At 45.4% G+C, this 24,166-nt stretch overlaps 1 protein-coding gene and 1 non-coding gene across 9 annotated transcripts in view; one reads left to right on the forward strand and one right to left on the reverse strand.

Annotated features, from left to right (window-relative positions):
• zgc:173742 (DNA topoisomerase 1) overlaps nt 1-23,453 on the reverse strand; it is a 36,339-nt gene extending 12,886 nt beyond the window's left edge. For 2 of the 8 annotated variants that reach the window (XM_048972131.1, XM_048972130.1), the window contains exons 1-13: nt 22,957-23,147; nt 22,502-22,563; nt 22,238-22,406; nt 20,351-20,426; nt 20,062-20,114; nt 17,279-17,446; nt 16,252-16,354; nt 14,218-14,342; nt 13,993-14,108; nt 13,434-13,555; nt 7,625-7,747; nt 6,075-6,262; nt 5,693-5,837 (exon numbers count right to left, since the gene is read on the reverse strand). In XM_048972131.1, the coding sequence (XP_048828088.1) occupies nt 5,693-5,837; nt 6,075-6,262; nt 7,625-7,747; nt 13,434-13,555; nt 13,993-14,108; nt 14,218-14,342; nt 16,252-16,354; nt 17,279-17,446; nt 20,062-20,114; nt 20,351-20,426; nt 22,238-22,344 (1,326 nt within the window). In that variant the 5' untranslated portion in view covers nt 22,345-22,406; nt 22,502-22,563; nt 22,957-23,147. The other 6 variants (XM_048972128.1, XM_048972125.1, XM_048972127.1 and 3 more) reach the window with 6 other exon arrangements.
• Nucleotides 23,454-23,706: 253 nt separating this feature from the next.
• On the forward strand, nt 23,707-23,789 carry trnal-cag (transfer RNA leucine (anticodon CAG)). Its single transcript has one exon. It is a non-coding gene; the product is annotated as a tRNA-Leu (tRNA).
• Nucleotides 23,790-24,166: the final 377 nt, after the last annotated feature.

The following is a 24,166-nucleotide window of genomic DNA, read 5'->3' on the forward strand; positions in this document are numbered from 1 at the left end:
GCTGGTCACTTCCACTCATTTTCAGATGGCTTCTCCGTACGTGACCTTCACAGATGGCAGCGCTGACGCGCCGCGAGTGTTCCGGTTCAGTGGCGCTGTAGCTGAAGGTGCCGGCCCTCCGTAGGATGATCCCCGCAGCAACCCTGAAGCTGCCATCAAAGTGCTCTCGCCCTTTCACGTGCAAATGCCCGCTGGATTAGACCACGCAGAGCATGAAAGCAAACGATTCATACATCTGCCGTAGGTGGGTATGGGGTCTCTCCCAGCTCACTGGGGAGGAGTTTGCATTAAGTAATGAGAGTTACAGTGGGTGGGGGTGCCGTGAATTCTCCATCACTGCCTGCTTTACTCTAAAGGAAGGACAGGTAGACCAAAAACTGCCTGACAACACAAATATCCCACCTAGGATTTTAGGGATCCCCCCCCACCCTGAACAACAGTGACCCGTACCTACCCCTCCCAATGCATTATATAGACACTGATGCTCCACTTCAGCACTTTATCAATTTTATGTCATCAACTGTTGCCCAATTGCTATTTTGTATGGTCCCATTGCACACATTTATCCATTATTATTTTGCATTGTCTTAACCTGCACTACTCTGTCCTGCATTGTCCAGTTCTGAACTGCACTGCTGCCTGCCCTTTCTCCCTGTACCCCACCCTGCAACCGTGGCATAAGAATGTCACTGCGCTCCTGGGAAACACGTGAAAATAAAACTTACACCATAGAAGCACATATGTGAATAGAACCACCTACCAATGAAGGACTGAACTCCAATTAGAAACCTCACAGTAGGAGGAACAGACTGCAATGAGTTAGTGTGTATATATATATATATATATATATATATATATATATATATATATATTTAAAAAAAAAAAAAAACGTTAAACACGACATTTAAAGGAATCAAAGTGTGCAAATTAATTAAAACTTTAGTACAGTGTTCCATGTTCTTTCTGGGTGCAATGAGGTAATATCAGGTGTGAAACACCTCAGGCTGTTTAATTATCTCGTTACCTTCTGTTGGTGAAGAAACGTCACGGATATAAACCAGAATAACTTAACCTTCAGGAAAAAAAAAGGGGGGGGGGGGGGGGGGCTTGAATAGACGGAGGGGCAGAGGGGAGCGATAAGGAGGAGGAGGAAAAGGGGCGTAGATAAGAGGAAGGTAAGGAGAGACCACCGAGAGAGACTGCCACCATGCCTGTCAAGGGGCAGAGTAATGCTCCATCACATGGCCTGTAAATACAGGGGGAGCATTATGGGGGGGGCACAAAACAGCACAGGCCAGCGTTTCCCAACCCAGTTCTAGGGGAACCCTGGACAGTCCACGTTTTTGCTTCCTCTCAGTTCCCTCAGCATTTGCTGTTCCTGATTGGCTGGTAGTTAGGAGGGAGCAGAAATATGGACTGTCCGGGGTTCCCCGAGGACTGGGTTGGGAAACGCTGGCAGACTACAAGCCAACCACTACATTACTCAACCAGACGCAACACAAGTAAGAAGGGGCCGCATGGATTTCACCTGCATTGTCCCAATACCCCCCTCCCAATTTGAAAGCGCTTCCGTCATCTGTATGGGCCAATCAGCTAGGCAAGAACTGAAAACATAGTTGGACGTCTTAGAAGGTCTTAGAAGGCTTCTCACTCCTGCTGTAAGCCAGAGCTGTTCTATTTCAGAGAATTTTCTGTACACAATCTTTCCAGATCAAACAGCTGACACCCATCCACATACACACACTTTCCATATCATTCCTATCATTGTGGGGACTCCACATTCATTTCTAAGGGCATCACCCCAATCCCAACAACAGACCCTAACCCCCACCCAGCCCTAACCTTAACCATAAGTAACCAAGCAAAATACAAGCTTTGCCCTTTTTACTTTCTTGATTGCAGTCACAGACTTTTGTAAAAGGGTATGTGGGACGTGTAACACAAACATTTGTTTGCTCAGAAGGGCAGACCCAAGAAAGACAGGAAAAGCTTAAGGAGGGGAGAAATATCAGCAGAGACTGATGCAAAAGTGGCCACTGTAGTAGGTACACTTAGCTACCACCAGGGCGGATCCCGTTTCCACCCTTAGTGCCATGTCGAGGGCAGACGAGTGTGTTCAGAGGGGCCTTTCTGCACACCGCCGCTCAACAGAGGTGCTATTTTTGCTCTTGTGTCCTTCCCGTTAGCTTTAACGAGCCTGCCCATTCTCCTCTGACCCGTCTCATTAATGAGGTGTTTTCAGCCACAGAACTGCCACTGGCCAGGTGATTTTTGTTTATTCTCTGTAAACTCTAGACCGGAGGTGGCCAAATCTTATCCACAAAGGGCCGGTGTGTATGTGGGTTTTTGGGGTAACCTTTAGGTCGGCTGTTCAAATCCAGGTGTGAGGACTCTTCAGCCAATCAATCCTCTAATTAGTAAGCTAATTAGGGAGTTGCGGTGAAAACCTGCACACACAGCGGCCCTTTCTGCTCTAGACTCCGCACTGCGTGCAAGTCCCAGGAAAATGGCTGTTTGAGACGCGGGCAATCAAATCACAGGACATTCAGCTCACTTGGATCAGGCATCGCAGCCGTTGTAACGCTCAGCCAAACAGTAACCGAACCCTTTCTCCCTGCGTGCATCCTGTATGTATTCAGTTTCCACATGAATGGCCGTCTGAAGGAACAGGATGGTTGTGTTAACAAGTAGGCGCACCTAATGCACTGGCCCCTGAGTGTAGGTAAGTTTCAGCCGAAGGCAATATTTACTTAATATCGAAGGGTCCAGAGAAGGCTGCTCCATGGACAGGAAAGTAAGTGCTTTGCCGCCCCCGAACACCCAGATGTGAGAGAGTCAGGAGTGAGGGCCTACCTCCTGGCCCCCCGGTAAATTAAACCTGCACTCTGTCCACTACTTACTGGGCCCTCTAACACAGCAATGCGGGTGCCTACATCACAGGCACACACAGTTTATGAGGAAAAGCCCACACCCACACACACACACACACACACACACACACACACACACACACACACACACACACACACACACACACACACACACACACACACGCATACAGGCACAGACAGACAACCACAACCACACACTACACAGACGGATACCGACAGAGATACACACTCACACACAGGCACAGATTAGGCCCAATACGATACGGGGGGGGGGGGGGGGGAATCATAACATGGCAATAGGGTGGTGCAAGTATCCAACTTGAACAAGCAAAGTGACGAACGGCTGGGATCGGAGGTATGGAGGCTGTCTGAGAAACGCGCTTCCCAGAGTGAGCGCGTCTAATGGCCACCAGCCCTCACGGACGTCAGAGCGTGAAACGCTAAACGGAGCTCAGACGCTGGAGCCACACGCGCAGAGGCGCAGACCAGCGCAGGCTGTGCGTCATCGCAGCGCAAATAACGGCTCTGCCTGCACCACTGCACCAGCTTATGCCAACGGCTTCATCTCAAGTTCGCTTCCTGGCGTCCGCGTGCTCGTAACTCGGAGCCTGCCGACATCTTCAGCAGATTAAAGAAGTGCGGTTCTCAGGCCGTCCACCCAGCACAGCATATGCTGGAGGGATTATTACTCAAATAATCCCGGGGATCCCACCGAACAGGGCAAAGTCAGCGGCCGTGGAAAGCAGGGTTGGGTCTGACCTAGCTGGCCTCCAAGACCCACAGCAGAACAAACGCTATGATGGTGCAGATGCTGCTTCAGAAATTTCCCTACCAGGGCTTCAAAGTCACACTTCAACTAAAATGAATTCCAATTATATACTGTAACTGTACAGAAAGTGTCTCACAAGTACTCGTCTCCTGGGGGGTATTCCACTAAACAGGATTTTTCCATTAGCCAGATGCAAACTTATGCGAAATGTAAGGACTGTCAAACAGGAATGTCACTTACCAGTTTTCACACTTGGCTTAAGTTATCCAGCTAACTAGCAGACTCTGCATGGCAGTGGAGTCACCATGTGACTTCGCAAACAGGAAGTGACTGACGGTGGGCCATACCATGCACATGGCCCCAAGGGCATCAAGCCTTTAGAGTTGGCCCTAAACAGGCAGGAGTACAGATCACATGCTGAGACGCCTCATTTTCATTCTCAGCTCGGATCCCAGCGGGTACCGCTCTGTATACGGTGTGAATTCATGCGTTGCTAATTCTGAACAGTAGTGCAATATCACAACATAGGAGTCGAAGTGTGCACGCTGTTCAAATAACACCATTCCTACCCACGGAAAATGAATAAATTAAAATATTTTAGTGATCACTTTGGAGACTGGCAGAAGGTGTGTGTAAAATTTGAGATCCACAGTTAGCATCTACCTCCACACTGAACTCCAATTTTTATTCCCTTCTGCATAATTACTGCTGTAACAGGCTAGTTTTTTTAAATGAGTATCATGCAACAAATGGCTCCATTGGTCATTCTGAAGATTGTAAGTGGGTCCACAACAGTCAATAGGTGTCATTACATGTGACACTGACCAGACGTTTTCTCTTCCAGCACTGCAGAAATGATAAACCGCAGCGAACGGGGAAGTCGCATGGAATCTGTCCCATCACTTAAGGTGACGGCACCTTGCAGGGGACACAGCACATGGCGTTATCTTTGGCTCGGCAAGAGAGAACAAGGCGGAAACCCAGAAAGAAAGAAAGAAGAAAAAAAAAAAAAAACTATCAGCGATACAGCCTCCAGCCGTACAGCTCCGATACGAACGGCAGAGGACATGAGATGGTTATCGACAGCCCTTCAGGGAAGGAATCCAGCGTCCAGTGGGACGCAGGTCAGCTCCGGCACGCGAGGTTGTGGGAAAGGGGACTTTATCCCTGCTAAAAAAATAAAAACAGATTGGCAGAGGTGAGGGGAGGCGGCTCATCCCGTCCAAATTGTGTTTCGTTCATTTCAAAAGTCCCAAAGCCACAAGCTGCAGTGACAGCAGCTTTGCTCCTGTGCAAAATTTTGAGTGGAGGAGGCCAATCATGTTTCCGTTTCATTTTAATTCCAGTTAAAATGACAGGAAATGATGTTTGTTCATTCTATACTACCCTGAATTCTGCTGTACGTGCAGCAAAACCTACAATAAGCCATCTTAAAAAGGCACCGTAACTGACGTAAAAAAAAAATATATATATACTCTATAGCGACCATGACAGAATGTGGTTTCATCACGACATACTTCTGAAGTCGCAGTGCCCATCCCTGGCTTGCCTGAGACTTTCATCCAGAGCATTTTTTAAAACCATATTTATACTGCTGAGTATTTTACTGGAGCAGTTCAGGTTAAGTATCTTTCTCAAGGGAAACTACAGCCGGGACTGTCGGTGCCCTGAAACCTGTGTCCTTAACCAGCACGCTGTCCCGGGCAGCTAAGGGTGACCTCAAAGGCAGAGAGCACTGCACTATTGGGCCTTCTTTCCACATACTTTTAGTGTTTCTCAACCCAGTCGATGGGGAAGGGGGGGCACAGACAGCCCATATTTTTGCCCCCTCCCAACACATCTGTATCAGGTGTTTGGCGCCTGATTGGTTAGGAGGGAGCAAAAATGTGGACTGTCTTGGGGTCCCAGGGAACTGGTTTGGGACACTGAGGTAGATCCTTCCCACATTCTTAAATGTTACAGGCCAGGTGATAAATGACAGGAAGCAGCAAACAGCGGGTCTGTTTTGGCACCAGCAACCCACCAGCCTTACCTTCAGCTTGGAGTTGGCGTTCAGCATGATGTACTTGCATGACCCCTGCACGTTCTCCGCCCAGCTGGCCAGCCACGTCACCGTGTTGTCATGCCGGACCTCCTTCCATTGGTGACCCATGGGAGGCTCGGGGATGCGGGAGTCCCTGGGGGGGGGGGGTGTCAGAGCGGGATCTGAGTCAGTTTCAGAATTTGTCCCACGTCACACCCTACCAACATAAGAGGATGGGGGCATAAGAGGGGCCATAGCTCATATAGATGGCCAATGGTATGTTTTGAATCAGTGAGTGACAGGGGAGGGGACACACTTCAGGGTCCAATCAGCTTTCAGATGAAGGCCAGTGCCTCTGGCCCTGCCCCTGCTGCACAGCAGCTGCGCTCACTTGCTGCAGTTGATGATGACGTCTTCTGGCCTGATCCTCTTCTTGAGCATGCCCTGCTTGGGGTGCTCCCCTCGGCCACGGAACAGGCCCGGCGGCTCAATCTTGAAGTTGCCGATGCGCTCACGGTGGCTGTCGAGAACGCAGTAGCCGAACTCTTCCACTATCTTCTGATTGGCCTCCTTGATGATCTGGGGGAAAGGGGGGGGGGCAGTTATTCTGCCAACCATGCGCTTGAGTACATCATGTTATTCCCAGTCTTCTGACAAATAATGTAACGGCCTGCTTTAATTCCATCATCTTATTTAAAGACCGCAATTCATAAAACCAAAAAATGTAATCCAACTACTCAAACTACTAAACTAATTTCCATCTGACAGCCTTATTAGTCGTTTATAACTAGCCGAAAAACAGTCCTTAAATCAAGAGTCAACAGTCCTTAAATCAACAAAAACGTGTCCAAATGCTCAGCAGCACAGCAGTAAACGGGATGCCAGTATAATCAGCCATCACCCCTAACAGTCCTCTCACCTGCGATCCATGACAGTTTCACATCCTCACATCACACATTCAAGTCTTGTCTCGCCCTCCCCACACCATCACAAAGTATTTGCAAATAGAATTAAAATAACCCAAAACACAGTCCCGCAGATGAAGCTATCAGGGAATACCCGGTCTTTAATGGAACCTTACTAACAATCGGTATAAAGATTTTATTATTCACCAAGTTTACTCGAGGGATTTAATCATGCGTCTTGTTTGTTAATGGGTGTGTGACTCAGCAGGTTAGGCCTCTGTGCCTGTGATCGGAACATCAGTCGTTCAGATCCCATCCCACGTCCGCTGGGCATTTGGGTAAGGTCGTTAACCTTGCGGTAACCCCAGGGGCGCTGGAAATACGACTAACTCTGCACTCCGACTCCAAGCTTCATTCCCACTCGTCTCAGAAGAGAGCAAGACGGGACGAGTGGAAAAGTAACGATTTCCAATGCAATTGTGCGGATGGCAAATAAAGATCCATCTAATCATTTTGAGGGGGAACAAAGGCATTAACAGGGCAATCAAGCAGGCCAGCTCTGCAGTAGGGCTGGGGCTGGACACTGCAGAGGCTCAGCAGACAGAAGGGTGGGGTCCAGTCCATATATCCAAACTGTAAGGGAGATGGGGGGGGGGGGTCATAATCCCCCCTTCCCCAATAATCAAATCCAGCTAATATATCCCCCTGGATCCCCTGAAACGAGTGGAGACGTCACCTCCACAATACTCAACCCAAAGTTATGCCCTTGGTCCAAACTACTCTCCATAATGGGCAATGAAGACCACACCCTCAATAACTGTATCATAGAGAAGAGAGCTTTCAGCAACAGACTCAACTCCCCCCGTCGAATGCAGAACTGGGCACTTCCGGTTTCTTCATTTACCCACTGCCATGCAAAGACACAATGTTGTTTCTGCTCACAGCACTGCTATGCTGAGTGGACACTGAATGTACACGACGGCGCCCCCCCCACCTGCGTCTCCCCTTTGCTCATATTGCGACGGCACGCCCCCACCTGCTTCTCCTCTTTGCTCATATTGCGACGGGCCTCCACCTTGTCCTTGTGCATCTGGAAGAGCGCTCCGAAGTCACACTTCTCCAGGTCGGTTATCAGCTGCCTCTCCTCATGACTCATCTCCTGAGGAGAGAGAGCGTGTCAACTAATGAGCAACACACCTGTACGCAGACAAACCCATGTTTTATTTATGTCGTGTGGTGGGCACCGAGGGACCCACCGCTTCAGAAATAGAGCCTGCAGTTCATTTAGCAGTCAAGCTAGCAACTCTTCTAACAAGCATTTCCAATCATCATGATCTCTACTCAATGACAAGCCTAACAAGCTAAACTTAGGTTCCTTATCAGGGTGTTTTACTTGTGCTTGTACCATGGCCCCTCCTCTAAGTCAGGCTGAGTGTCAGGGCAGACCGTCTAAAAACATGGTAAACTACTTCCTTAACACTAATCCGAGTTCTATGTCGTCCATGTTGTAGGGGTCCAATACCATCGACCGCCGACTTTTCTCTCACTTCATTGCTGTGAGAAGACCTGCATGGGGATGTTCAGTAATCTCACTACGGAGTTCCTCTGCACTGCGCCAGAGGCGGAGAAGGAGCCAAGCCCGAGCAGAGGGCGGCACCATGAGTCACAGCCAGAGCTACAGGAAGCCTCAGATGAAAGAGTGAAGAGCGGAGATGGATCTGCCATGGATGTGCGACACACTATGGGAGACACCATGAGCTAGGAAAGCCAATCTTTCCATCAACTCAAAGAAGAGAGATTACTTCAATGACATTAAAATGCTAAACATGGAAACTGTAGCCACAATTAGCATGCGACAAGATAGGAAACTATACAAAACACAGGCCCCATGACTGGAAATATGTCTACAAGGCTAGGAACCGCCATACTTCAACTACCCAAGAAAACACCCTCACCTGTTCCTACAGCAGAGTGGCTGTCAAACTCAAACCTACCCCACAACTCTTCACCTGATGTGTGACACGGCACAATCTAGTCTAACTGCTGCACTGACGCCTCTCCCAAGAGTGGAATCTGTCGTCACCCGCTACTGATCCAAAACATTTGGTCTACATGACAGAAATGGGGGTCGGCAGACTGCTTAAGTACCTCCTCTGATCAGCTGTGAAGGAATCTCCAATCTACAGAGCCTTTAGTGTAACGAATGCGATCATCACGAATGCCATACGAAGGACTGAGTGACTGTAATATAACCACCACTCATTAAAAACACAAAACAGGCGGCCCAGATGGATCCTTCCCAGTCTTGTCCTTTTCTAGTTCCTTATCGGTAGCTTTTGCCATGTCGGTACACTCCCATAAATATTTCCCCTTCTTTCAGGTCTATTTTGTCCTTATTCATTGTGTCAACACCCTGTCATGCTTGAAGACAGCACATACAGTATTTCACTTTGTGGTCACACATATTCAATACTTTTCCCACTTTCACTTATTTTACTAGTTGTTCATTTTACATATAATACACAGGACAAGTGCTATATAGGCAGTACACACAAAAAACATGCACAATAAGGCAAAAGTAATAACAGCTCGGGAACAAAACATCGGCATTTTGGGTCCATGGTCAGGAAACTCCCCAAACCTTAATCCTATTGAGAACTTGTGGTCAATCCTCAAGAAGCGGGTGGACAAACAAAAACCCACAAATTCCAAGCATTGATTATGCAAGAATGGGCTGCCATCAGTCAGGATCTGGCCCAGAAGTTGATTGACAGCAGCCAGGGTGAATTGCAGAGGTCTTCAAAAAGAAGGGCCAACACTGCAAATATCGATTCTTTGCATAAACTTAATGCAATAGTCAATAAAAACCTTTGACACTTAGGGGATGCTTGTAATTTTACTTCAGTACACCACAGAAACAAACATCGGACAAAAAGATTTACAAATACTGAAGAAGCAAACTTTGTTACAACCACTTCTCAAAACTTTTGGCAACGACTGCACACAATATAAAAATGCGTAAAAAGATTCCTGGATGAAATACAGACACTATATAACAGGGCTCCTCAAATCTGGACCTCGATTCCAAATCCAGGCCTGGTTTTCAGTTCTACCAGGCAGTTAGTTTAATGATTATTGATTCTGATTGGCCGGGGATTTCACACCTGGCTCACCAGTAAAGGAAGGCTGGGAAATCAGCAGGGCTCAGACCTTGAGGACCAAGATTTAAATAGCCTTGATATATGATACATCCATAAATATTCCTTGCTAAATGAACTTGTCAAGGGAAAACACAAACTTCTTGAAGTACAAATGTTTTATTGGTGAATTTATTAAAGCCAGGTATATGAAGCAGACTTAAAAATGTGTTTGCAGCCCGACCCCACGGTTTGTTATATTACAGGTATTTCAGACCTATAAAACATTTTACTGACCACAATACTTTGTGTCAGTGCAGAAAGAAAGCATAACAAAACGCCATCGATTTCATAAAGTCAATAGTTTCCCTGGAAAACTAAACCCTAAATATTTTAACTATGTGTAATTTAAATATAGTATACCCGCAGTTTTTGTTCGTCATACTTAACAACGGATGTCCAGATTCTCCCACCTGAATTTCAATGCAAGGAGATATCAAAGACTAGAATATACGACATATACCGTTACGCCACACGCACACATGCGGGCACGCAGGCACACATACACACGCACACGCGCAGCTGCGCACATCCATCTCACTCATGTTTAAGTAACCTAACCCTTGCCGCGAAGCAGCTTGAAGCAGAAGCACGGCTGCAAATTACCGCGTATTTTTGGGGGATGCCAAAAATAATTATGGCCCGCATTAAAAATAATTGCCGTTATGCAGCAGCCCCTCTGCTGATAAATAACCGTATCTATGTAGCATAAACGCAGACAGCTGAATAATTAAGCGGAAGCGGTGAGGCTCCTGGGAGGATGGACGGCTGAGCCCTTGGCTCCCACGCGGCAGCGTGTCGCTCCCGGACGCGGAGCCAATTACGGCTCGGCGCAATGCCGCAATTAGGGCGGCTCCTACGTGACACGAAGTTACTTCTCAACTCGGTAGCACGCTGACCAAGTGCTTAATAACCACCCCCACTCCCCACAGAGGAGGACCATGCCCTCCAACTCAGCCGTAGAAAAGTGCACACAAGTTATTCTCCTGCACGTCAAATGGCGAGATGCACACATCTTCGTTGGGTGATGGAAGGAGTAGACTTGCTCATAGGCACCCTTTAAATACCGCGATATTAACACCTCTATATCGGGCTGTCACTGCAGAAGCGGTGAGGGGCTGCCAGAGTCTGGTGTTGATCTCAGCTTCATCTCAACCAGCAGAGGCACAAACCAAATCTCTCAGCAAGATTGACAGCTAGTTCAAATTTAACCCAGGCAGATTCACAAACGCTTTCGTGCAACGTGACACACAAGTTAGGCAGATGGCACATTACAAATAAACGTGCAGCATGAGTGTGGTTAGGATGAGCTTCCAGTGAATGTCCAGGTGCGTGTAACAAGACTGGAGCAGGAACTACACAACAAAGCAAGAACCTAACAAGAAAAGGACCGCCTTAGTATACCCTGTAATAGCAAAGACCAAAACAATCACTAGATATAAAAAAAAAAGTTATATCAACTCATTTAGACAGCAGATCCAATGTTACAGCAGACCTCGTTCCTCTAACTGACCACAGCGACCCAGCCGAGCAAACACACACACACACGCCGGGGCTCCGACCCAAATCCAACTAATCATGTTCCAGTTGATTTATGGCCTGAGGCCCTTGGAATCCAAACTTCCCCTCTTTGCAGTGCCCCTGCGCACCAGTCGTGTGACGCTAGCCCCTGTCAAAGCCACGTGGCGCCCTAGACAAGCTGCACCACTGGCGCCCCCCCCGTCCAAGACAAAGTGAAACTGATTCGCTAAGTCAGCAACCCCTCAGAAGACGGTGCCCTAGACGGTCACCTACTGGATGTCACCTAACGGGTTGACCGCCACGATACAGCAGTTAAGGGTCCAAGGAGGTCATTTCATTAACCAACCACACTACGCAAAGTAAAACTTTGTTTTTTTTTTTTTTTTCACTAGACTGAACAAAAAATACAACAAAGCAAAAAAATAAACAAATCATATCACTTGATTTTCACAGGCAGACTTTGATCAGATACACCAGTGGGGGTCAGAGCTTCGGCGTGCTGCAGTTAATGCAGATCAATGGAGCACAAACGCACCATGAAGTCCAATTTAAACACAGTAGCCGGACCCTAAAGAACACAGAAGCTTTTAGCTCTCATACAGTATATATTCAGCTTTAAAGACTTTTTCTTACAAGAATTAACTGAAACAAAAATTTTGCTTTGTGCCAATTTAATCTTTTCATCTTTTCCACATTGATTTATTGCAGCATTACAGTGCGATATTCTCAGATGTGCAACACTTTTAAATGAAAATCTGTGATTTATTGTATTATTACTCTTTTAACAGTGCATTTACAATGTTTTACAGCATGCACCTTAACAATGGATACTTCACTGCTCTTTACATGTTTCACTGCTTCCTATTGTGTTTCACTATTACCTCTCTTTGCACCTCAAGATGCTTGTTAAAATGGGTATTATATTGCATTCCGCAATGTTGTCTTGGTTCCTATCTTGTGCCCTTATTACCTGCCCTGGTTTCTTACTTATTTCTCTGCTTTACTGCTGACTAAGAGCTTTGCACAAAAATTCCCATGTACCCATACTGTCTGTGCGTGTACAGATGGCAAATAAATCTGAGTCTTTCAGATCACAGGCACACTTACATGAAAAACAAAGAATAGCAACTATGCAGTTTGAACTTTGCACAAGATGACATTAAAAATAGCGACTAGGCGGGACGGGTTGCGAATCATCATATGAAAACGGTTCACCTGGCTCTGAGCACCGCATGGCGATCAACAGCACCACCCAAAGCTCATCAGTCTTACACCGGCACGGAGACAAGGTCCTATACAGGGCTACAAGCTGAACTGCACGTCTGGTGCATTGCAGGTTATATAACCATAAATTCTAAGTCAATGGGAGACGGACAGAATAAAACAAAAGGACATAAATAACGTCAGAGTGTGATGCTCAGCCTAGTGCCTCACGCAGTACAAACAGGGAGGCTGAAGAGACTCGCGCTGTAGATACAGGTCCGGTCCTTATGGCTGTGGTCCTTATTGAGTTATAGGGCAGCCTCAAGTCATTCTTTTGGCCGTGAACGACAGGCAAACAGTGAGCAAAGGGCTGATGCAGTCAGGCGAGGAAAGGCTTCCTTGTCACAATAAAATTCTTTAATTGGATTTGTTCATATGCAGGGAGCTAGTTGTCTGGATTAGCATATCAATGCTTTTACACAAATCGTATTTTCAAGTGCACTGAGCACTAAGCAGCAAGAAATTAATTCCGCATGATATGCCTCCAGGCTTTGTGGGATGCCTCTCTGAAAACCTCAATTTAACATTATTCCCGTAACCACCCTTCCCCCCCCACCACCGAACCACCTCAAGGCATTAAGGTTCCCGACCCCAATCCAAACAGCTCTGCAGAAGAGAAATATAAACAGCAAGTGAAACAGCAACAAGTTCTACCCAGTCGATGCTCGTTTCCCTAGAACGGCTATACGACCTGCCACAAGTGCTCACCTTACTTGCATGATTAAAGTTCAGCATTGAAGTCAACATGAAGCAGCCGACCTTCATATTTTTGTTGTGTATGGAGCGTGTGGTTTGAGCAACCATGGCCAACTCCCCCCAACCAAAGTCCAACTCCTCTTTTAGACCAGGACTGACACCTGTTACCTTCCTCCAGTCTTTGAAGAAGTTGTTGCGAAACACATCCTTGGTTGTATACTCATGGTCCAGCATCTGAGCGAAGAAGAGGGCCACTTCCTCAGCGGCAGGGCTGAGCTTCACCACTTTTCCTGCGGGGGGAACATCAAGCGGTCAACTAACCTTAGTGCAAACACATAACAGTCACTCTCTCGGTAGTAGACGACCTACAATCAAAATGCTGTTGGGGGGGGGGGGTACCTTCTGACTGCTAATGGAAGAGCTGTCTGGGGTGGGGTTGAGTAGAAGAGTGCATACAGAAGACCGTGGTTGGATATGTGTGGGAAATAAAAGTGCAAAAAAGGAATACTATGTTTGAGGTCAACCAGGGGAGACAACAGCTGTTTCTTACTACACTATTCAAAACAACCCTTTGTCATCTTCGAAAACAAAACTGGTACTCTCAGAACAACAAATGAGGACCCGATGCAGATATTCTGGTCATATATTCCTTGAGCCCATGGGACACGGTACGGCACGCATTCTGATAGCCGAAGGCCAGAGGACAGTGCGGGAGAAGCTTTCCCACCGTTGTAGAAGAACTGAACGTCGTCAGGGAGGGGCTGATATTCTGGGGGGAAGTAGGGCCCCTTGTGCTCCAGGTACTTCCACTTGATTCCATCCGGGTACTTCTCTTCCTCCCACCTGAGAGACACTGACTGAGTCACTGGCAGGTCGGAGTCTATCGCGGCATCTTTGTAAATAACCGTTAGAAAGGAGGGGAAACCCCTTTCGTCAGACTGTCGAGCGCTACCAACGCCATCGCCGCTGCTCCTCCTCTTCCTTCTTCTTCGTCTTCAGAGCCTTCGCAGCCTGCAACTCCTCTTTAGTCTTTTTCCTCTTTACAGACACTGCATGCCCCTCATTTTCTGTCTTGGCCTTGGGAAGTAAATTGCGCGGAATCAATCGAAAGGCAAAAGCAAGGAACCTACACATGGTTCAGGTCACAAGCTTAATAAGGTGTCATCTAACTTATAACTGATGGGTGACAAGTGTAACTGTTTGAAGGCTGGAGTTATTTTACCGCTCTGTAATAGATAGGGTTCCAACTGCAGGAAAAGGTACATATTTGGACTTATTTCACAGTGTGGCAATTTCATCCCCTAAGTGACATTAATAAAACAAATACCAAACAAAGCCCTAACCCCCAGCTGCAAGCCACGAAACTTCCCATCAACACTGAAATGCCATTTTAAGGTCATTCTATATCGACCCCTCCCAGTATTACATAATTCACTGAAGATGAAAGTTGAGATTTCTCTCTCTGCACCATCATCCCAGTGCTAATCCTGGGCATGGTCACAGAAGACCTGAAACCGGTCCCGGGGGCAGAGGGCACAAGGCTGGGGTACGCCCCAGACGGATTAGTATTCCTTCATAGGGCACACAGAGGAGCACAATCTCACACATTACTGGGGCTGTAAATATTGAATTTGGCAACACTTAATTTGGATAGCCCTCCTATAAAGGTTATACAGAGTATTGGTAACATTTCAACAACTTACTGAGATTCAGAAATTAACTATTCACTCAGTCAATGTTATATTAATTCATTTCAATTATAAATAATTATTCTAATATGTAGGCGTGTTCATGAATCGTTACATATGCTCTATATACTGTGTATTTTGTATTCTATTTTGTTGTCTTGTGTAGGGGGACCATCCAAGGTGTCACCTTGAATATTTTCGTATCTGAATATTCAGCAGGATTTTTTCGTAAATATATAGATTTTGCACATTAATGCTACCGATGTTTTGAAAATGCCCCCATTCTTTGGAGCTGTGGGGGTGTCTCGGGAGGGGCTGGGGGCACAATCTTTTCTGCTTGCAGTTAAGCGTTCGTTACCTGAGAGAGGTCAGAATACGAAGCAGACACACATTACGGTTATTAACCGGTTATTCAGATGGAGGATTTCCCAAAGTAATTTTTATATAATTTGTTTTTTGTTAATATCTCGAATATTTGTTGCATCACTCTAGACAATCGTTGATGAGTAGAAAGGCAAATTGGTCATTCTACATCTTCAGACTGCAGTAAACCACAATAACTGAAGGCAATCTGGGAGACGGGGAGAATATGCAGAGAGAGCAGAGGTGGGATTCGAACCCTCAACTACTGAGGTGAGACAAAAGTGCAAACCAGCAAGCGCCACGCAGCCCCCCCAGTTACATTCCTGCTTCTTTTCCCTCCCCCCACCCACTTCCTCTTTTCATTCATATCCCTCCTGCCGTATCCGGTAACGCATCCTTTACAGGCATCTAGTAACGTGAAAAAACGTCCACATCCCGGATCAAATATTTCTTACCTTGTTCATCCTCACAAGGCGACATCCTAGAAGTATATGAGTCATACAAAATTGCACGATTGTCCCCTTTAAGCCATAAATCCACTGAAAACGTTTGCTAAAGCACTAATGTTTAAACACACAAGTACATTCGTACACATCCTATTGTCCAGCATCAGGCATGACCTTCTCAGTTTTTTTTCCAAGCAGCTAATTAGAGACTCGGTAAGCAAACGGAAAGGTTAGGATGCAAGTCTGAACATGTCATTAGCTGATGGAGATCAGTCTAATAAAAGGGAGACTGTCACCGATTTATCACCAAGACAAAAAGCGGGTGTGGAATGATGTAAGCCAATGACAATAAGCCTTAAGGAACATTACCGATGTCCTTCACATGACCACCGAGGTTCATTGAAGCCCTCTGTACGCGTTTATCTGGAGATACACCTGCTCATAATGTCCGTCTAAAGCCAACAGCACACTCCCCATCAATCCACCCACCTCCATGTCGATTTCATCCTTCGCTTCCTTTTTCCTCTTCATTTCAGGAGCCTGATCCACCTGTTCCTCTTCCTCCCTCTTCACTTTCCTACTCTTTTCCGCCCTGAGTAATAAGACTGAAGTTTTAACACCTAACGCAGTATAAACATGTCATGCAATGACAGCACACATTAACACATCTGAGATGTTTACATTCATATGCTCTTAAAGGGGCAGTTCACCCCAAAATGAGATGTTTCAGAGGGGCTCTAACACTATCTGTTCATGTAGGTGGTTCTGCAGGGCAATGCCTAGTTTTGGAAATATCGGCTGTAGAAATGTTGGGCATTTCACAAATGTAATGAAACTGACTATCATTCTTCCTGTGGGGATTAAAGCGCCAGAATAATACATTTGAAAAAGTAACAGCAATGAATCATGAACCGGTTATCGAAGATAAAATCGACAGACTTTGTAGTGAGCAGTTTAACATAAGAACTATTATCTCCTACTGAACTCCACACTGCGAAGAAGATACAAGCTCTCCCAACAAAACACCCCGGAGGGGTACATACCGCTGAAGGCCCTCTATCTTTTTCAGTTTTGGGGTGAACTGCCCCGTTAAAGCTCTCTCGCTGTTACACCACGGTACCATGCTAAACAATCACTGAGTGAAGCAGCATGGTTCTGGCATCCTTTACTGCAGGAGTTCTGAACAGTTAGGCTTGACCAATAATAGCGATATTAACGAAAAAGTAAATAATGTCGCAAAAGCCAGACTTCCCGCTCCCTCCTCTGCCACGACCCTGCTGCACGGCATCTATTGATGGCTTTGACCCACAGTAATTCTGAGCCTTAAACTGCGATAAGGTTCAAAGCGACCTGAAAATTCGAGCCTAATAATTATTCTACGCTAATTCAGGATAACCTGCATTTTTATTCCGCCGCAAACTTTCTTGAAGGTTTTCTGGGCATCAAAGGAAAAACTTAAAATCAAATCTGGTACCTGAAGTTGGTAAATTTGCACAGTTCCTTTGAGGGCACTCACGTGTGTCCCTCTGCCAAGTCGGAGGTCCCCTCCGGCCGCTCACTCTCGCGCCGTCTCTTCCGACCGCTCCTCTTCACCTCCACCCGGAAGTCATCATCCTTCCGTTTCTTCTTCCCCTTCTCCCACACCTGGAAGTCACCATCTTCAGACTTGGGTTGGCCAAGAGCTCTGAAGGAAAGAGCACAGCAATATTACCCAGTAAGCTTTGTTCACGATTATAAAACTCCAGAAGGAAGAAAATTGGAGGGAAAAAAAAAAAAAAAAAAAACACAAAATACAATGAAGGGACCATTATTTCCAGGCAGAACTTTCCAGGTATGTGGCTCAGCATGTTAGGGCACTCAGAGCTGGCTCTACCTTGTCTGAGGCAAAGCCCTCCCCCCCCTCCCCCCCCCCCCCCAAGAAAACCAATGATCATTTCACTTCCTCAGCAACACAGGTAATTCAAGGGCCCTAGGCAACAGCCTAGTCTTCCTCCCTTGAGGGCACTGTGCCTTTGATCAGAAGGTCGCTTGTTCAAATCCTAGGGTCAGCAGAGTGATTTCACCACTGGGCCCCTGAGCGAGGTCCTTAATCCGCAGTCGCTCAAGGGAATGTCTGACCCCGATTTCTCAAAAACCGACTTCACTTTGGATAAAAGCACCTGCCAAATTTCTAAAATGTGAAATGTAAATGTGAATTAAATGTACAAGAAAAGAGAGAGCAAATATACTTACCTACATTACAGAGTGAATTAATCATTACTGAGTAATGCATTTTAAACAACAATTATCACCATCTCTGCAAAACCCAAAAACATAATCACACCTAAAATAATTCGATAAAAATTACAAAAAAAAAAAAAAACACACCACTTTTCTTACCAAAACTCAACACGACTCCACTGCCCCATCAATACTGCCTCTAATGGTCGCACGGCCCGTGATCTGACCAGTTTGACTCCCGTGAATGGAGTGGGAGTCTTCCAGCTGCGGTTAAACACACGGCCAAGCCGCTAACATGGTGTTAGCCTTTAGGAGCAGCGCGACTCAGTTCAAAGGGAAAAAAAGGCTGGCCGATGATAACATGATTGTGGCAATTACAGACGATAATTACTCAACTGTGTCGGCGACTCCCCGCGGAGGGTGGACTTCAGTGAAGGATTCCAGCCAAATTAATAAATTACAATTATAATAATTAACTTGTTTGCCTTAATAATTACGACGTGTCTACAACCGACAGATTACAGGCTGCAGAAAAAAAAGAAACGGATAAATACCATAGAAATGCTCATGTAATTTGCCTGCTACATAGGAAACATGGAGTAAGGACAGCGGCCTGTGTTCCTGCACACGCTCTGACCGCCTCAGCTGTGCGCGGCCTCCTCTATCGCAGTCACCAGCCTGCCTTACCTACAGCTACCCCCCCCCGCCCAGTTTGTTCTTACAGTCTTTATTCTGTTTTTCTTTCCCTTCTTTCCAAACCGACACCGTCATGCCACAACTCATTACCGTAACCATGCCGATTCGCTCCATGTCGCCTAAAATAGACCTAGACCTGGGGGGGGGCTTGGTGTAACGTGGAAGGACTTCAACAAACGGTGTCAGTTTCTGGCATTTCCCTTCATTCCGCTGACATATTTCAGTTGAAGCTTTCGAAACAGAAAGAAAACGGAGCTCGGAATGCAGCACCAGAAAGACTCGCCGTCCCAAAAAGCCAGAGTCATGATAAGTCTGTGATGGAGTCAGCCGAGGTAAGAGGGGTAACAAGCACGCAGCTGAGGAGCTCGCCACGTCCTTCTGCTGGACTGCCTGGAAGGCAGCCGAGGTAAAAGATCCATCACCGAATTAGTGAAGGCAGATCACAGTAATGAAGACAGCACAGGGACAAGGGCTCATATACATTTTTTACAGATCCCTGAAAGCCTAAAACTCCTAACACACATACTCACTAACACCGCAAAAACTGCCATATAACCAGAGGTGGAGATTTCAGATCCAGAGTACAAGTCCCGACCAGGATTTAGTTTCAACTAACCAGTTGAGTATAGAGAGTCACAGTCACAGAGTATTCAATTGGTTGGTTGGTTGGAACAAAATCTTGGTCTGGATTTGTAATCTCTGGACCTGAAATCTCCACCTCTCCACTCAGCTGCAACTGATCCAACCTCAGCAGGTGGTGTAAAGGATCATGATACTGGAAAAGGACAAGACCACCGAAAAGTGACGGGATGTCAAGAAAGCTTCGAAACTAGCTACTATCCTACCTCATTAAAGTAATAGTAAATACTTGAAGGCATTAAGAGCACTTTATGACGATTCACAACAAAGAATTTTGCTCCTTTTGATAACTACACCCATAATAGGTGGGCATACCATCACTGTGCCACCATCAGTCTGTCAGTATAATACTTTGGTTAGCCTTGGGCCAAAGTTGGCTACTTGAAATCGTCTACACACCGTCTCAAATTTTTTATTTATTACCTTTCTGTCAGGAGACAAACTTTCCAATGAGTTGAAGAATCAACCGAGCGGCAGCTCTAGCGTTTGAGAATAACGGATGCAATCCAATAGCTTGGAAGCGCCTACTGTGAGAACGAGGTCCCATCAGCTCAGAAGAGTTTGTCTAGATATGAAAGATGGCCTCCAGTAGCACCGTGTGGATGTTCATGCAATGATTTATGATACAGTCAGGACCAGCTCAGCCATGACCCAATAACTAAAGCATCGACACAATTTTAGAGAGACAACCTCTCGCACACGCAATACCGTTCCCTCACATTCACATGCAAAGCCAAGGCTCACCTCTCAAAGTTCTCCTTTTTGATGTCAAAGACCTCAATTTCTGGGGTCTCCCCCTGTTTGAAGAAAAACATTGAAAGTGGTAAACGCAGACATTAACAGGAGATCGCTTTGATCCAGTGTTGGGAGTGCTGTAACCTTTCTGACGACTTCATGTTTTATGCATCTGTAATTTCATGGGGAAAATGTACATCTCATGTGACATTAAAACTTGTGCACAAAGCAAGCACAGCAAATTCAGGCTGATTTACATACCAACGTGGGGGAGGGCGGGGGGGGGGGGGTGAATTACCTTCTTAAGCGGTTTTTCTTTTTCTTCACTTTTAGGTCTCTTGTCAACTTTGCTTGTTTTCTTCAGTGTTTTTTTACTATGCGGGGGTGGGGGAGGGACAAGTGAGACAAACACACACCTACTCTGACCAAAGTTTTAAAACAGCACCTTAAAACCCTGGTTTTAATCAAAATATATTTACGTTAGTTAATCACTCGTTCAATTCCTGAATATTACAAATGAGCAATCATTATTAATCTTCAATTAAATCACACATCCATTGCATGAGTCAAAAGCAAAATTCCAGTCCAATTTTTCACCATTACAGTTATTACGTGCAACAATTTGGTTTAACGCAGATGGAAAATCACTGCATCTTCGGCTAGCACATTCAGATCAAAGCAATTTTCATTCAAATGTTTCAGATTTAAAATGTATGCAATTTATTCAATCAACAGTGCAATCAAGCATAAGGATGAGGGCTGGGACAGGTTTCCACTGCAGCATGCGGGGAGCCCTCTCATCACTGCACCTACATCATCCAGTACAGGTGCGTGTGAATTTATTTAAATGCACAAAAGAGGGGGGTGGGAAATCGACATGAAGCACTTCCTAGGGAACGTAAAACTCACATTTTTATAAAGATGGAAAATACACTTATAAAACAGGAAGTAGAATTCTTTAGCCGATTAACTGTTTCATTGTTAGAACACTGTCAGTTCCCGCTTAAAAATCGAACAGCCTCGCTTCTTGAGATAGCATTTACCATACGAAACACTGCAAACATTCAGCCCATTGTAGATATTAAATAGCCAAGATAACAGATTTCCCAATCTTGAAACCAAGGTACCTCAAATACAATGTAAAATTCCATCCTGTATAGACTATCCCTTGTGTATTTTCCTTCCAACTGCCTCCTTACCAATTTCCATTTGTAGCCTTGCATTCAGGCTAACACTGAAGTGGTGATTAAGGTTGACCTTGTGCGTTTCCCTTTGAGATTTGGTACACTTAGATCACATTGCCCCCTCAGTTACCTTCACAAAAGCCTACAGAGATTTAGGGGCTTATTAATGCATCCGTTTAAGTCCGGGAATCATTCCCAATGCTACTGGCTGAACTCGACCCCCCGACGGTACACCCTTTTTGGAAATGGGTTGACCAAATCCTATTTCCCGGCCATTAAAGGACACAGTGATGAACAATAACCGGTAAATTGCATTGCCATTCATATATGGAAGAGAGATGATGACCTGAAGTGTGGCTCAGGACTTACAAAGAGGACAGAGGCTCACTGTCAACCAGATACACTACAAGCCGAAAGTCTGCACTCATATGCTTTTAATGCATGTCTCTCTGTTAGCCATGTCAGTCATTGACTCCAACGGCCTGCAGTCAATGAAGTAATACATGGCAAACAATGCAACGACCAAGAGACGTGCTCAACATCACACCATTTTCTCCAATTTCAGACTCTTCATAACCCCTTTGCTTCAATGACAGCATCGCAGGCTCTCTGCATTCTTTCAACCAGCTTCCACATGTAGCCACCTGGAATCCCTCTCCGACAGTCCTGAAGGAATTCCCACAAGGTCTGGGCACAAGTTAGTTACCTCACTCTTACTCTTCAATCCAATTCATCCCACCCATCTCTGTGGGGTTTAGGTTGGGGGGGGGGGGATTGTGGGGGGCAGGTCATCTGTCTCAGCACTCCATCTCTTACTATGCTCACAAGACAATATAGTACTTACATAACCTCAAAGTGTGCTTAGGGTTAATTATCTTGTTGAAAAACAAATGATTCAACAGGTGTGTCCAGACTTTTGACTGGTACTGCATGTGCACATCAAGCCTGGACTATTGTGTGTAGAGAATAGACATTATGTACTCCACAAGCGGGTGTTTAACCTCTTGGTCACGTTGCCACTGTACTGGTCATTATCATCATCATCATCTTCAAGCCTCCTCGTCTTGGTTTTCCTGCTTCCATTTTTATCCTGCTTTTCGCCACCCATGCTGTTGAACAGTTCCCAGACAAAAAGAACCACCAGCAGCTACAAACAGTCCAGCGTTGTCCCTTTAAGAGGGAAGAAAAAATAAATTTAAGGTACATGGAACAGAAAGTCAGTGGCTGCGGGGTGCAAACCTAGCTGGACAATGGTTCCTGCTTACCAAGCAACTAAAGGCTGTGGGTCACGTGGTTTGATGGACGTATTCGATCCCTCAACAGATCGCTAAAATGAATTGCTGATTTATTGGTAGTCCCTACATACTAAAAATCCTACAATTATAAAAATCAGGACTGCAGATATACAGGTTTTCCACTTCTGAGGTGAATAAATTGCTTTCTTTTTTTTTAAAAAAAAAAAAAAAAAAACAACTCACTATTTCAAGCCAACTCAAGTCTCCTAATTAACATGCAACACTTAAATGCACTTCATACTCCAATTATGGCACATTATTATGAACAGTATAATTATAGGTATTACAATAGATCGGCACGCGTGTTTTTGTCCATTGTGACTTTCTGGTTCGGATATCAAAAGACAAACCAAAATTTATGAAAATGCACTTAAAGTAAAGCAAATCTGTTAGACCACTACTTCGTAAATTGGAGCACAAAATACCTCAACGATTTCAGGTAACTGCAGTCCACAGTGTCACGTCTTAACTGCAAAAACACTTAAAAATTTCGCTTCAAAAGAGACTTAAGGATAGTTCTCTTCCAACTTCTAGAAATCGTTAAGTGTTTAAGGAATATCTTAACTAGAAAACAAATGTAGGGGGGAAATGGCGATTTATCAGCACTCATTTAACCTGTTCTTACCAGAAGTAATCTTTATATTAATCTCGGCCAACATAAAACCAGTTGTAAATCCAAAAAAAGGAAACTAATTGTAATCAGTTACCACGTGCTAAATAACTATTTAGATGTAACACACCTGTTCTGTTGTGAGTGCGCTCATGTATGCGTGGACTATGTAAAAATATTACCTTTAGGTGTTACAAACGGGAAAATACGACGCAGACTTGCAGGGGAGAACTCAACAGCAAAACGCAAACGCGATTACGCGCTAATTTTGCTATTTACTATGGGTTTTAAGCCCATTTCAGATAATACGCCACGGCGCGTAATAACCGCCCCCGCTGCGGGCCTCCGACAGCGCCACTCCCCTTTGGGGAGTGTCTAACACGGTGTGGAGGGCGTCCGGAAAGACTCTCCATCTGCAGCACTCGCAGTACATAGATATATTTAAATGAACATAATCGTGCACGGTCCTCTTTGCTATTTTATTATCTTATTTTTATATACCATTAGTCATACATGGCAGTTTAAATTAACCACAATTAAATAGAATTAATAACGTGGTAAGTAAGTCAGGATGGCCGAGCGGTCTAAGGCGCTGCGTTCAGGTCGCAGTTTCCCCTGGAGGCGTGGGTTCGAATCCCACTTCTGACAACAAAGTTTTACATTAATAAACATGGTTCCGTGTCATTGCCGATCTTCTCTGAATCTTTCTTGAACGCAATGAAACAGCTGAGTATTTTAAAAATACAGGAAATATATCAGCCACTAATTCACACGCATTCCTGAAAATCCCGTTTTACACCAAGAGGAAATTAAAAGTAATGAAGATTTTACCATAATTTAAAATACATATATTTTGTTCACCTACACAGATTGATGTTTGTGATCATTCGATTACAAAGGTGTTTGTGGGAGCTCTTGTTGTTCAGAGCCATTATGGTCTGGGGGTAAAAGCTGTCCGATGGAAATAAATCAAAAGGCTTTCTGACCATTCGACATGTCGGAAGGGGAATGCAAAGCCGGAGGCT

The sequence above is a fragment of the Brienomyrus brachyistius genome, chromosome 13 (genome assembly GCF_023856365.1).
Source record: "Brienomyrus brachyistius isolate T26 chromosome 13, BBRACH_0.4, whole genome shotgun sequence".
NCBI lineage: Eukaryota > Metazoa > Chordata > Actinopteri > Osteoglossiformes > Mormyridae > Brienomyrus > Brienomyrus brachyistius.